At 38.0% G+C, this 14,561-nt stretch overlaps 1 protein-coding gene across 1 annotated transcript in view; it reads left to right on the forward strand.

Annotated features, from left to right (window-relative positions):
• The first annotated feature begins 5,119 nt into the window (after positions 1-5,119).
• TMC1 (transmembrane channel like 1) overlaps positions 5,120-14,561 on the forward strand; it is a 125,451-nt gene continuing 116,009 nt past the window's right edge. The window contains exons 1-3 of the mRNA XM_032595676.1: positions 5,120-5,172; positions 5,690-5,766; positions 9,522-9,693. Of these exons, the coding sequence (XP_032451567.1) occupies positions 5,120-5,172; positions 5,690-5,766; positions 9,522-9,693 (302 nt within the window). The remainder of the gene's footprint in view (positions 5,173-5,689; positions 5,767-9,521; positions 9,694-14,561) is intronic.

Consider the following 14,561-nt stretch of genomic DNA (forward strand, 5'->3'; position numbering starts at 1 on the left):
AATAAAAGTAAAGGGAGCTGCTGATTTAAACTGAATCAGATTTCATGTCTTGGGCACATACTACTCTTGAGGAAGAAGAATCACATTTCATCATTGTTTTTAATGTTTATTTATTTATTCTGAGAGAGAGAGAAGGCAGAGAGAGAGGGACAGAGAATCCCAAGCAGGCTCCGTGCAACAGCACAGAGCCCGGCGCGATGTGGGGCTCAATCCCAGGAACTGCGAGATCATGACCTGTGCCAAAATCAAGGGCCGAACGCTCAACTGACTGAGCCACCCAGGCGCCCCACATCCCAACATTTTAATTCCGTTTTGCAGACAGTGCCTCCTGTTCCCTACTTAGCGCCCATCAATAATTGAATGAAAGCAGGATGCTGGGGCGTTCTTTGCAGAAGAGATGATACCTCATTATGGTTTGGTGACTCGATCTAGCACCCAAGTGTCCCACTGACGGGAAATTCTTCTTTATGGTTAATGTTACTCATTCCTTTTGAGATTTTGGTTGGTTTACCTTCTGTTTGGTTTTTAGAAAACAAAGTATCTAAATGCTATCCTCGGCTATAATTTATATACAGCTTATAAATACACACATACATACGCATACATATAATTTTGTCCATATCATAATTGAATCACCACCATCATCATCATTACTATAATCAAATTTAGTGGGGCACCTGGGTGGCTCAGTCAGTTAAGTGACTGACTTTTGATTTCGGCTCAGGTCATGATCTCACAGTCTTGAGATCAAGTCTTGCATTGGGCTCCGTGCTGCCCATGGAGCCTTAAATAAGATTCTTTCTCTCCCTCTTCCTTTGCCGCTCTCCCCCGCTTGCACTTTCCCTCTCTCTCTCTCTCTCTCAACAATAAATAAGTAAATAAATAAATAAATAATCATCCACTTGAGCAGCTACTGGAAGGCATCAGACCTAGAAATTTCAGAACATAAAATTTACAGTGTCTACTCATAAAGAGGCTACATTTAAAAGAGATTTTTTTTAAATCATAGCTTATTTTTCATAGTTTCACTGGTCAGTTTTCTCTCTTCTTTTTTTTCCCTTGAAAAAAAAAAAGATTTCATGTTTTGGGTAAGGGAATCCTAACTTGTCTTCCTTACAGAACAAGGCAAACTTTACTTTGGAATATATTGTCTTTTAAGAAAAAAAGATATTTTTATTTTGTTCACATTGTCTAGCCTTTTCACCTTCAAATTCTTGTCAGGAAAAAGTATTGATAGGAGAACCAGTTGAAGATGGTCTAGACTTTGTTAACCCAAGGTATTTCTAAAATATGAAATAATATTAAGTATGTAAATTTAGAACTGATAACATTTTCTGTTTAGAATACTTATTTACATGAGTATAAATACAGGTATGTTTATTTATAATATGTAGCAAAGACAAATGTTTTGCTTTACATGTATACTTTTTCACCTCTCATTTCCTGCCATGTCACCTCATTTTTGCCCTTTTAACTCCCTCTCTTTGCTATCTTCTTCCCTTCTTCCCCTTCCCCATTTCTCTTTTTCTTTCTCTCTTCTTCCCTCACCATACTTTAGTCCCATACTTTTGAATTGCTAAACAGTCGGCACTATATACGTAAGCAAGAGCTATATTAGTAAGTTGCCAGTCTCTTAACAAAGTCTCAGTCAGAGACACACAGCCCAGTAACAAAGCCACAAAAAACATCAATGAAATAAAAGAATTCGGAATCTAATATGTGTCGTTTGAGTAACATTATCTTTTCATAACCTACATCGAATGCTCATTCTTACTAGATCTTTGCCATCAACATGTAAGAACAGTTTTGGCCAACATAACTAGCTGTCCTCTATTCCTCACTACCTATTCTCTTGTAAAGCCACTGAAATTCAGGCTTTTCCTTATACCATTTCACTAAATCTATTCTTGTCCAAGTCATCATCGACATCCATAATGGCAAAATCCAAAGGTCGATCTTTAGTCCTCATTATACCTGAGTTACAAGCCTACGACACGTTTCTTATTTTCCTTCTACGTCACTGATTGTTCATTTTCAGTGTCTTTGGTTGATTTTTCTTCTTCTCCCTGTCCTCTCAACTTTGGAGCCCTCTTTTTCTGTTTCATTTATATTCATTTACCTGGCGATCTCACTTGGTCCTATGGCTTTTAATAGTATCAATATGCTAATAATTCCTAAATGTCTATTTCCAGCCCAGACTTTTCTTCTGAACTCTAGACTCAAATACCCAACTGCCTACTCAACTCATGTATGGGTGTCTTATAGGCATCCCGACACCAACATGTCATATTAAACTTCTGATCTTCAACTCCTCCCACCTAAGCTATTCTTCCTATGTCCTTTTCATTTCCTTTTCTTCCGAATCTATCTTTCTGCCAAGGACAAAAGCCTTCTGGCTGTCCTTGATTCTTCTCTTCCTTTCACATTCCACTTCACACCTCATACTGATGGTATGGGTGCTTCCGCTAAGATTTGACAAAATACTTATTACAGCATAGGCGAATATCCCTTCCAATGCTGTTTAGTCTGAGGTGAGACATGTATCGCACTTATACAGGAATGGCCGATGTTGACATTTCCTCACACACAAAAAAAGAACCCTGAAAAGTAACACACACAAAAAGCCTAAGAAACGTAACAAATACATTGCATGCAAGTAAGCTGGATAAGATGCTGGTACCTAATCTTGGATCTCCTTTAGAAAGTCGTTCTTTTGCATAAAATAGCAAGACTCCTTCAAGGCAGTGGTATTTTCTTCTGCGCTCTACAGACTCCCTCCCTGAGCATTTTGCTCTGTACTCCCTTGTGAGTGGACGATAACTGCTAATTGGACAAACAAGCTTTCAGTTTCCAGAGTAATAACCTAGTGCTACAAACATCCCTTCAAGAGCCAAATGTGGCGTCGAGCAAGAGGTAATACCACTTAACTTTTCTGGCCCCTTGGTTACTGTGAACCATAAACTACTTTCAGGGCTATAGATTAAAAAAGAAAGTCTGGAACAGCATCCACTTCTCTGAACGATTCCAATGCCTCTAAAATGTGACATTTTGCTGTTGTTTCCTTTTACTGTTTTTAATTACTGGGTCTATTTGCATGAAATGAAGATCTGGGTTGCCTAGGCATTCATCTGCTCCGAATGCATATTCCTCTCTTAAATAGCATACTTCAGGGAAATTTTCCTTGCTGGCCTTCAACATTTTGACAGGACCCCCCCTCCCCTCCTTTCACTGCCCTCCCATCACTCCCCAGGAGACAGGTTATTTTTAAAGTACATAATCAATAGGCTTTGGGAAGCAGCCAAAGCCTGAGGGGGGTCATATGATTGGGAATAAGCTACTGGGGATTGCTGAGAGAAGGGATGGCAACAGGCCATGCCAAAAATTGTCTGAGGAGAGAAAGACATTCTGTAGCTCCCATTTAAGTGTTCTGAGTAATTCTTTTGCACAGGCTTTTTGTCTTGGAGGGGTTTCTTGTCTTGCTTCTTCAGCCTTGGTTGGAGTTGCAGGAGATGCAGACCACCATTGACAGTTGTTTTTCAGACCAAATAATGTCCCATTAAAATCAAGCTCGGTCTGAGGCCCTGGAAGGAGTCTTAAATTTGGTCACAGTGCTGTTGTTTAGTTCTTGATGCTGATGATGCTTTTGCTGTTGGTTCAAGTCCAGAACCCATCAATTATTATCAGAACAACTATACAAACAACTGTTTCATTGTCCCGGACTCAACTGCCAAAGAAACGCTGTTGAGCAAAGAAGGCACCTGATGAGAAGGTGCAGATGATTACATACAGATGATATTACTGTTGGAGAGTCACCTCATGAGGAGGGACAGGGCTATTTCTGCAGTACTCTCCATTACGTCACTTAGAAACCATAGCTCTTTTTTAGTTCTTTACTTGAAACCACAGGGATGTCTCCTCTGATGGATTCTTAGGTTTTATTTAATAGCCATTTGTTACTATCCTTCCTGTACTTGAGAAGATGATCCGTGACTCCAGCCCTGTTTTTTCCCTTCCCCTGGTTATCAGAGGAGATTGATTCATTGCTCATCTCCTTGGCGTGGGACATTTCATTCTGCTGTTTTTATTTAATATATGATCCTTCCTAAAGATTTGCTTATATTTTTGTCCATTTGGTGTTTCTTCTGTTTCATTTAATCACGGCTAGTGAGTTGATTATTACAAATCAGTGTAATATTTTGTGTGAATTTCGCTTTGGCTATAAGGTTGCAGAACAGGCTGTATATCCGTCTTTGCTATTTATCCTTAGCAGTTTTTATATGCACACGGAGCTGACTCTGCTCCAAAGCTAAGCTTATATCATTCAAATTCCTTCCTGGGGAATTCTTCCTTGACCGGAGAAGCTTGATGGCAGCATTAATTACAAACAAAAGACCAAGACCGATTGTTAAACGTAAAATATCTTCTTAGAAGTGTCTGCCTTCACTATTGGCGGACTCTCAGTGGTGACATAAAGATCTTTGTTCCGTGAAGATCCAGTTACAGCCAGTAACAGAAGGCATATGTCCACTCTGAACAAAAGCAGACTTATTTTCACATTCCGCGGCTGACATTGAGTGATAACGTTTTTGCATATCCTAAAAATTTTTATGCAGATGCTGTTTAAAGGCAAAATGGGCTTTCACAATAATCTTCTTTGTGAATGGGATTGAAACTCTTGGCAACTGTTCCGTTTTCGGTATGCCTGTCAAGTTCTGAAAAATAACCTTTGATGGTATGCGAGCAGAAACAAAACGAAGGTTGTTTCCTCTGTTCACAGCAACGTCGTTTTGTCATCTTTGCTTTTTCAAACTGATGCTCATCCAACTTAAATGAAAATATGATACAATTAATATTTTATAAGCAAGTTACGAGGCTACGGCTTTAAAAAAAATAGTCAACTCTAATTTTTACCTGGGCAAGTTGCAGAGCTTTGCGTCTGCTGAAATCTGTGATGAATGGACCGTAGATGACAAGTGGAAAAACATCTGCCAATGAATATATTTTCACATGTTATTGGTCAATTAAAATTCTTATGAAAGCTCTATATGTCTTTACAAAAATAGAGCAAAACTGAAAGCAAGGTGCTTTCTGAGTATAAGGTGAGGAATACACAGAAGAGATGTTCTTTGTCTTGGAAAGAACTGGAAAATTACCTGTCCCCACACTGTCAAGGTAAATCATACATTGGAAAATTTAGGCTGTGTCCATATACAACCTACAGAAATAATTGAAATAGGAAATATCAGCCTTGTGACATTTTTTGAAAGGCTCTTGGACACTGGTAGCGGCTCAGAATGAACTGTTCTCGGTTTTAATAAATTCCTTTCGTTCTAATAACCAAAGTGTTTGTGCATGTGGATATAGCTTTATTAACAAGTCAATTTATCATAGAATGAAATAATCCACCAAACCCCAAGACTACTCACCGCAGTGCAGAATTTATTTTGGTAGCAGTTATTTTCAATGGAGCTGACAGGCTTATAATTGATGTGTTTTGCAAATCTTCGAAGACAGTGAAGCAGAGAAGTCTTTGCACAACACTGTGTAAGATACGGTAGCGGTATATCTTTAATGAACAATGCTCTTTTTGACAAGCTCATTGAAAAATGCTTTTATTAACTGCACAGAAAGCCTTATGATGAAAATAATCATAAAAGCCCATTACTAACGGTTGTACTGTCATTTAAAGAATTGCCGTATTTTTCGTTTCTTCAACAGTACAAATTCAAGTGGAGGAAAAAGAAGATGACACCGAGGAAAGCTCAAGTAAGTGAGAATGGACCCGCATGGAATGTGTTTCCTGGGGAATGGCAGGGAATTCAGAGGACTTGTCGTCTTATCTTGTGGGATCATGCTGCCGCATGTGAGCACAGGCTACCACCTATGTGGGTGATTTTTGATGGTCTCACAAAAGAGATCAAGTCCAGCAAATAGGATCTCCACTCTAGATTCCATTTAATTGGCCCACACACATTTTACCAAATAGTGTAAGTTACTCGTGATCCAATAGATGATAGTCCACAAAAATTTGCTTTTTTATCCCCACCCCCCCTTTTTTTTTTAAATTTTGGAGACAGAGCACAAAGGAGGGAGAGGGGCAGAGGGAGAGAAAGAGAGAGAGACAGAGAGACAGAGAGAGACAGAGAAAATCCCAAGCAGGATCCACAGTCATCCTTGAGCCAGACAGGGGGCTTGATCCCACGACCCTGGCTGGGATCATGACTTGAGCTGAAATCAAGAATCACATGCCCAACCGACTAAGCCACCCAGGTGCTCCCAAAATTCGCTTTTTAAAATTTCTCTACTGTTTTCTCTATTAAGGCATTTGTTCTAAAAGCTCTTCTCTAGGGCTGAGTCTATTATAATAGAATAGATTGGCCATTTTGACTGAATTGATCAGGTGGTTCAATTAAAACGAATGAGCACATTATTTTGTACTGAATTCATGGGTATTTCATGAGAATTGCTCCGTTTTTGACCTGTGTAGGTTCAGCTCAAGAGTTTGGGTTGTGATCCCTTGCAGGCAGACCCCTCATGGACTGGAGCATGAGAAAGATCATTATATAAGCAAAAGCTTTGAATGTACTCAAACTGAAAGAAAGAGCCGTAGCTCAAGAAAAGTTCAATTAGGGGATACATCAATACAATCAAGTTAATAACCTGAATGCAATATGGCAGCCAAGGCATGTTCACGATGCCAGGTGTTTTGAGTTAGTCAGTGCATTCTACATGCAAACAGCTCAGTCTCATACAGATCCTGCAAGTCATGGCATTCGTACTGTAGTGGAGGAAAAAGAATTTTCCCTCTAGCCTTCTGAGTTCTTAGCTGAGACCCCTAGAAGAGGTCTCAAGAGAAAAAACATACAGAAATTCATTAGTATGTATGCCTCATGTGTACATGAGAGATACTCAGGTAATATGTAACATTCTGAGGTGGCTTAGAATTTAGACTCAAATACCATCCTAATAAAGTAAAAAAAAAAAGATAGAGATATAAGCCTTTCAGGAGAGAATAATTTGAAAGAAAGATGAGTGGGCCTTTAGAAAAAGATGGGAAGTTTGATAGTTTGTGACCAAGTTTGTCTGGGTGTGGTATTGACTTCTAGCATCTTCCTTTGTGGGAAGAGTCAGTCTTCCCTAAGGGTGAAATTCTTGGTGAGGGGATTTATGACAATGAGTTCCTTTTGAAGTGTCTGTGTTTGGGCAGATGAGGGGAGTTCAGGAAAAAAAAACAAAAACAAAACCAACAAACCACAAAACAAAAAAACCTGTCACTGAATTTGCTGTTTTTCAAGTGGCTACAGCCCAAAACAATCAATATACCAAAGTGGCATAGTTTGGAGTGGCATATCCTTAACTCCTACAGTCATATTTTGAGGTAGTAGGTAGTATTTTCTGCATGCTTCCGTCCTGAGTGGAGCCCATTTCAAATGGTAAGATTGTAGGCAAATCTACAGTTAGGAGGCAACTGTAAAATATTGATTTTTTTTTTCTTAGAATTGGAATATTTGGAAACAAGTTAAGGCACCAGAGGCAGTCTTTCTGTTCCGACATGGTACAAGAGAATTCCAGTAAAACACTTTTTGTCCATGGTAAAACTGCGAGTTTAATATGGTAGTCTTAATACAAAATATACTATCATGCAGAGTACTAAGTGGCTGCTTGACTTCTTGAGTTATTTGTGGGAAAATTGTTTCTCAATTCCTATCAAGGTCTTGTCCTTTCTATAATTAGTGACTAATATGACTAATAAAGACTGGGCAGATTTTCAGAATGTCAGAATGGGATTCAAGTAACATACAACATCTGCCGCATATTTAACAAATGGAAAAACCATTCTTGGTTTTGATGACAGTGTATAGTTCTCAAAGCTTAGTTTGAACAGTTAACCTCCTGTTTTTCTCTGCTAGCCAAACTTTAGTAATAAAGGTAATATTTAGGCCTCATATTTGAAATATCAATAAAAAAAGTTTTGGCAAGTAATGTTAAAAGATAATTGGCATAATGAACGTATTTCATTAACGAATCAGAACCCTAGTGAGCTGTTATGACCAGTTCAAAGGAAAATTTAAAGAACAGATACATTTATAGGTCAGGTTTATTGAAATGATTTGCATACGGAGGCATCACTGTTTTGTGGGAGTTTTTTCTTTTTTTTTCTGGTGAGGAAGGATTGTGTCTCCACTGAACAGAGTTCATGTACATGTTTATGGACAAGGATTATTTTGCTATATATCACTATGCTATTATTTTGCTATATATCACATATTTATATCACTATGCAGTGATCTAGAACTTTCAAAAGTACAAAATCGCTCCCATGGAATCAGAATCAAATAACACAAAAGGATACACTGCAGACAATTTATAGTTTTCCATTGAAGACAACTTTTTCTTTATAGTACTTATATTTAAGAGGATGGTGATAAAGGGGCACCTGGGTGGCTCAGTTGGTTAAGCGTCCAACTCCGGCTCAGGTCATGATCTCACGGTTTGTGAGTTTGAGCCCCACATCGGGCTCTGTGCTGACAGCTCAGAGCCCGGAGCCTGCTTCTGATTCTGTGTCTCCCCCCTCTCTCTGCCCCTCCCATGCTCATGCTCTGTCTCTCTTTGTCTCTCAATAATAAATAAACATTAAAAAAATTTAAAGAGGATGGTGATAACTATGAGTAATATTTGACTTTTTTGATGGTTGAATCTAAATATCAGAAGTTAAGAAGTGACAAAAATGAAAGAGAAGTAAGATTGTGTGTTATAAACTGTGAAGGAAGGAACTGAATTCTTTACTCTTTACCTGGAAGATTCCAGTGAAGCTATGGACATAGGAAGCGTTGTTAGTTGATGAATAAAGTAAAATAATAAAATAAAATAAAATAAAATAAAATAAAGTCATTTCTCTCAGTTTTACATTAAAATTATGTTATTTCTATTCATAAAGATGCTATGGTCAAGCAACTATTTATGTAAATAAATATATTTAGTATCAATTTCATTTAAGAAAGGGAAAAATATTTAGGAAAAAGAAGAAAAAATTTGGAATCAGGAATAAAGAGAATTTGAGTTAGGAGACATCTCAGGGACCGATTAGTTTCTTCTCAAAATTATTTAGTTTATTGCATTTCCTTGTTCTTCCGGTCCTTTGTTCCAAAACAGAAGTAGTAGTAAACATATAGTGGTTAATCACTTAACCCTTATGTGTTATATCAGTAACCTCTATACTTGTCTGAGAGGTCATGGTATGACATTTATGACATTAAATGAAGATTGGAATTCTAAGGATTATTACAATTTGGGGATCCACATTCACATATGTGAGTAGATGAACCACAAAAGGAATGAAAATCTAGATGAGTGTATTTGAAAGACAAGTTATGGAATACATAAATGGCACAGTGCATCTTCTTATGGTGCGGAGACTTGCTGAATTATGATCTCACGTGTGACAATGGTAAGCATACATTTGGTAGTGGGAGAGAGCGCTTTTTGATATTGTTCACTGAAGCATTCATGGCTATGTTTAGGCGAAGAGGAAGAGGAGGAGGAAGATAAATTACCTCGAAGAGAGAGCTTGAGACCAAAGAGGAAACGAAAAAGAGATGTTATCCATGAGGATGACCCAGAACCTGAACCAGAGGATGAAGAAACAAGGAAGGCCAGAGAGAAGGAGAGAAGGAGGAGGCTGAAGAGGGGGGCGTAAGTTCGCTCTGATCTGTAACTGAAACTGTGACTCCTTCAAAAGGACTTGACTCTGAAAGAGGACCCCCCCACTCCCCCACCCTTTAGGCTCTCTGTGGCCTTAAAACTGGTAATTAAAAACTACTTTTAGAAAGACAGCTTGGCGGCCCCTCAAGTCCTTCAAGTGACTGACTCTTGGTTTTGGCTCAGGTCATGATCTTGTGGTTTTATAAGTTCGAACCCCACGTCTGGCTCTGCACTGGCAGCACGGAGCCCTCCCTCTCTATCTGCCCCTCTCCCACTCGCACTGCCTCTGTCTCTCTCAAAAATAAATAAACTTAAAAACAATAAACACAGGCTTAATCCAATGCTGCCATTTTTTACTCCACTTAGTTAAATGTATTTTACAATTTAAATAGAATTTAAAAACAAATATATGTATTAAGAATGGGCTAAGAGAAATTTCCTAATGAGACATCTAAATTGTCATGGTTATTAATACAGTTCATTAATTAATATTGATATTGCTATTAATTAATATTAATAGTTCATTTAGGTATTTTGAAGTTATCCCATTAATGACATATATTGTTATCAAAGTTAAGTGGAAAATTCCTAAACAGTGAGCCCAAATCACTTTAGCTTAGGGAGCCGGGGTTGAAAAATATGGCTAATTCCAGCCCAAGAGCTAAGAGTGGTTCTTAGAGTTTTAAAGGGTTGTTGATTAACAAACAAACAAACAAAACCAAAGACGAATATGGGACAGAACTGTATGTAACCCTCAAAGCCTAAAATATTAAGCATCTCTTCTTTTACAGAAGAGCATTGGGGCTGTCATTTCCTTTTTAACACAACCCTGCACCTACCATTTCCACCAGGCGAACATTTCACTGAGCACTGACTTTATATAGAATAGTTTGTTAAATGCTAGTTAGGAAAAATCTAATGAAATGGTTTTCGAGTCTTTGCCTTCTGGAAATTTGCAGATGGCGAGCTGGTAGGAAAAGCATGCGTGTAACATCTAATAATAGAAAACCTTGACCCTTTGGAAAGGCTTTAAGAGAGCAGCTACTCTGCCCCTCTCAGGTAGTAGGGTCATGGGAACCACTACAAGGTGATACGATTTCCTCCAAAACACTCTTAGGACTTTAGATGAAGAGGAATTTTCTAAGATGTCCTCCCCAAATGATACATTCCAGTGTTCAACAACTAGCTATTACTTTCCTTTTCGTAAATAATTGTAATTAAATACAATTGTATGGAAATTTTGGCAGGTAAAGAAGCTTAGCATTGATAGCTGATGGTTCCTTTTAAAACGAAAGACTAACCCCACCTACTTCTTCATCATATTTTTGTTGATTTCAGTTTTGAAATCTCCCTCCCTTTCTTTCTTTTTCTCCTCCTCCCCAAACTCCTTTCTTCCATCTTTGAATATCAAGACATCACCTTTTTAAAAATTTGCCTCTGGTATTCTTTTTTCTATTTCTTTTTATTGCTTTTTATGCTTTTACTTTCGAAAACAAAATATCTCATGGTTTTTTTAATTAAAATTTTTGTAAAGTTTATTTATTTATTTTGAGAGAGAGAGAGAGAGAGAGAGAGAGAACACTTACAAGCATGTGAAGGGCAAAGAGAGAGAATCCCAAGCAGGTTCCATGTTGTTAGCGTGTGATCATGACCTGAGCCCAAATCAAGACTTGGTCACTTAACCAAATGAGTCACCTCATCTCATACATTTAAGCTCTGTGTCCTTATTGTCATCACTATTATGATGCAGTAATATTTCCTATTAGCAAAGCTTGCATTTTCTGATAGTGAGATTTCAACAATAGATGCATGCATGATATAGGCTGTGTTCCAGAATTTGCTATTCTTCTCCACTTGTGCTTCAGAGAGGTCCTTTCAAAAAGGTGAATTGGGGGCTGGAGGTTGCGCCTTGGTGGCTCAGTCAGTTAAGTGTCCGACTTTGGCTCAGGTCATGATCTTGTGGTTTGTGAGTTTGAGCCCCGCGTTGGGCTCTGTGCTGACAGTTCAGAGCTTGCTTGGGATTCTCTCTCTCTCCTTCTGTCTCTCTCTCTGTGCCCCTCCCCTGAACACACACACACACACACACACACTCTCTCTCTCTCTCTCTCTCAAAAATAAATAAACGTTAACAAAATAAAAAATAAAAAGAAAAGTTCTGTGCTCTCTTGGTCTGCTTAAGGCCCACATGTTAACTGCTCAACTCCTAGAAATCGGACCATATAAATCAGTGGGTCTTGGCCCCTATTGCCTGAAGGAAAGTTGTCCCTGTGACAGTGTCTGTCCTTAGCTGGTACCAGTCTCACCCTGATTCTCAGAGGCCCAAGGGTAGCCCTGCTCCCCTTTTTCCTCACTCCTCCAAACAGCCAAACCTGGCTACAGTGAGCTTTGTCTCCAAAGGTTTTTCAAATTACATGATTACTTCCATAATTTGGGCAACTCGTCTAAATAGTATCATAAATTATTTCTGGTGATTGATGGTTCCAATCCCAATATGAAGGTTCATTTTCTGTTGTTCATTTTGAAGACATTAAAAAAAAATTTCTTTTTAATGTTTATTTATTTTTGACAGAGAGAGAGAGAGAAAGCGAGCATGAGCGAGGGAGGGTCAGAGAGAGAGGGAGACACAGAATCCGAAGCAGGCTCCAGGCTCTGAGCTGTCAGCACAGAGTCTGATGCGGGGCTCGAGCTCACAGACTGCAAGATCATGACCTGAGCCTAAGTCAGATGCTCAACCGACTGAGCCATCTAGCCTTCCCACCAAGCATTTGTTTTTTTCTAAAGAAAATATATTAGCAAATATATTGTGAGAAAGATTTGTAGGCAAATATATTGCGAGAAAGATTTGTAGGCAAATCAGGGCACGTTTATTTAGATTAACTGATTTATGGTCTTTTAAAATTTAAATGTTCAAGTGAAACACCTTAGGGAATTTCCCCTGCACTAACAAAACATTTGAAGCCAACTAAAACCAAGGTTGCAATGCTAACTATCTTTGGAGACAGTGAAAAAATACTGCCTCGTTAGACATTTTGGAGGATTTCTAATAATATGACAGGCTTTTCCTGACCCAGTTTTAAGTGTAAGAAATATGTTCATAGCAGTGAGAAATTCAGCACATTATGCCTTTTTTCCCCCTAACAACTGTTGTTTAAATAAATCAAACTGAAGATAGAAAGCCATTCTTGCACAGATTAGCCCTACAGTTTAGAAGATGAAGCAAACCTCTGCGATATTCTTTTAATATGATTAGCACTTTCTTTGAGTGATTCTTAGGAAAACAGTTCCCTTATATGCTGGTGAAAATAATATTATAATTACCTGCCTGTTTGAAGATAACTTATTGAAGAACCATTCCTGGTAGCACAACACAATCCGTCTGGAGCAATCAACAATTAACAAAAAAGACTTTAAAAATATACCGGTCTGGGGTTATTTAGTGTAAGAATTTATTCTTATCTTTCCATACCATACTAATCTTGGAGGACATTGTTCAATTTTACTGGACTTTGAGCAGTGGATTTATGATGATAACCCTGTCATCCAGAAAATTTCTGTACATAAACATTTATTTAATTAATATTTATCCAGCTCCACTGCTGTGGAAGCTAATTTGCTAATTTCTTTGGAAGACATGGATATGAATATGCAATTGACTGTATTCTCCCGAAGTTCATAATAGCGTAAGGGAGGGGTTACCTGGACCCAAATCATTGTGAAGTAAGACAGTATAAATGTGTCGGAGAAAAACAAGGTTGTTTGGAGTTTTGGAAAGGACAAATCTATTTATTATATGGGATAATATATATGGATAATCAGAAAAGGGTTGAAGAGATTTGACATAAGTTTTTAAGGAATCATAGAATTTAAATGCATAAAGAACTGAATTTAAGATAGCAGGAAAGGATAGAATTCGTGTTAGGAAGATTTCCATTAAGTGGTTTCTAAAAATTGGCATGTAAAGAAATAAACTGTAGTTACATGGTAAATCCACATCCTAATAGATCTTTTTTTTTTTAATTCTTTGATGACACTACATTAAGCAAGATACTGTTTCAGCTGTTTCAGATATGATTCCTAATGGGAATCCATTAATGTAAAGCTTTAAGGTACTTACATGTAGATACCGTTGACCCTTGAACAACATGGTTTTGAATTGCATGGATTTTTTTTCCTTTTTTTAAAAAAGATTTTAATTCCAGTTTCATTCACATACAGTGTTACATTAGTTTCAGGCACACAATCTAGTGATTCAACACTCAGTGCTCATCATGATAAGTTTACTCTTAACCCCCATCACCTATTTCACCCATCCCCCAGACTGGTAACCATCCGTTTGTTCTCTGTAGTTAAGAGTCTGGGTTTTTTTTTGTTTTGTTTTGTTTCTTAAATCCACATATGAATGCAATCCTATGGTATTTGTCTGTCTCTGACTGACATTTCACTGAGCATAATACTCTTTAGATCCATCCATGTTGTTGTGAATGGCAAGATTTCATTCTTTTTTATGGGTGAGTAATATTCCATTGTGTTGCATCTTCTTTATCCATTCATCTATCCATAGACACTTGGGCTGCTTCCATAATTCGGCTATTGTAAACGGTGCTGCGATAAACATGGGGGTGCACACATCTTTTCAAATTGGTATTTTTATATTCCTTGGATAAATATCCAGTAGTGGGATTACTGGGCCATATGATAATTCTATTTTTAATTTTTGAGGAACCTCCATACTGTTTCCCACAGTGGCTGCACTAGTTTGCAATCCTACCAACAGTGCATGACGGTTCTTTTTTCTCCACATCTTCACCAACACTTGTTGTTTCTTGTGCTGTTGATTTTAGCCATTCTGACAGGTGTGA

The sequence above is a fragment of the Lynx canadensis genome, chromosome D4 (assembly GCF_007474595.2).
Source record: "Lynx canadensis isolate LIC74 chromosome D4, mLynCan4.pri.v2, whole genome shotgun sequence".
NCBI lineage: Eukaryota > Metazoa > Chordata > Mammalia > Carnivora > Felidae > Lynx > Lynx canadensis.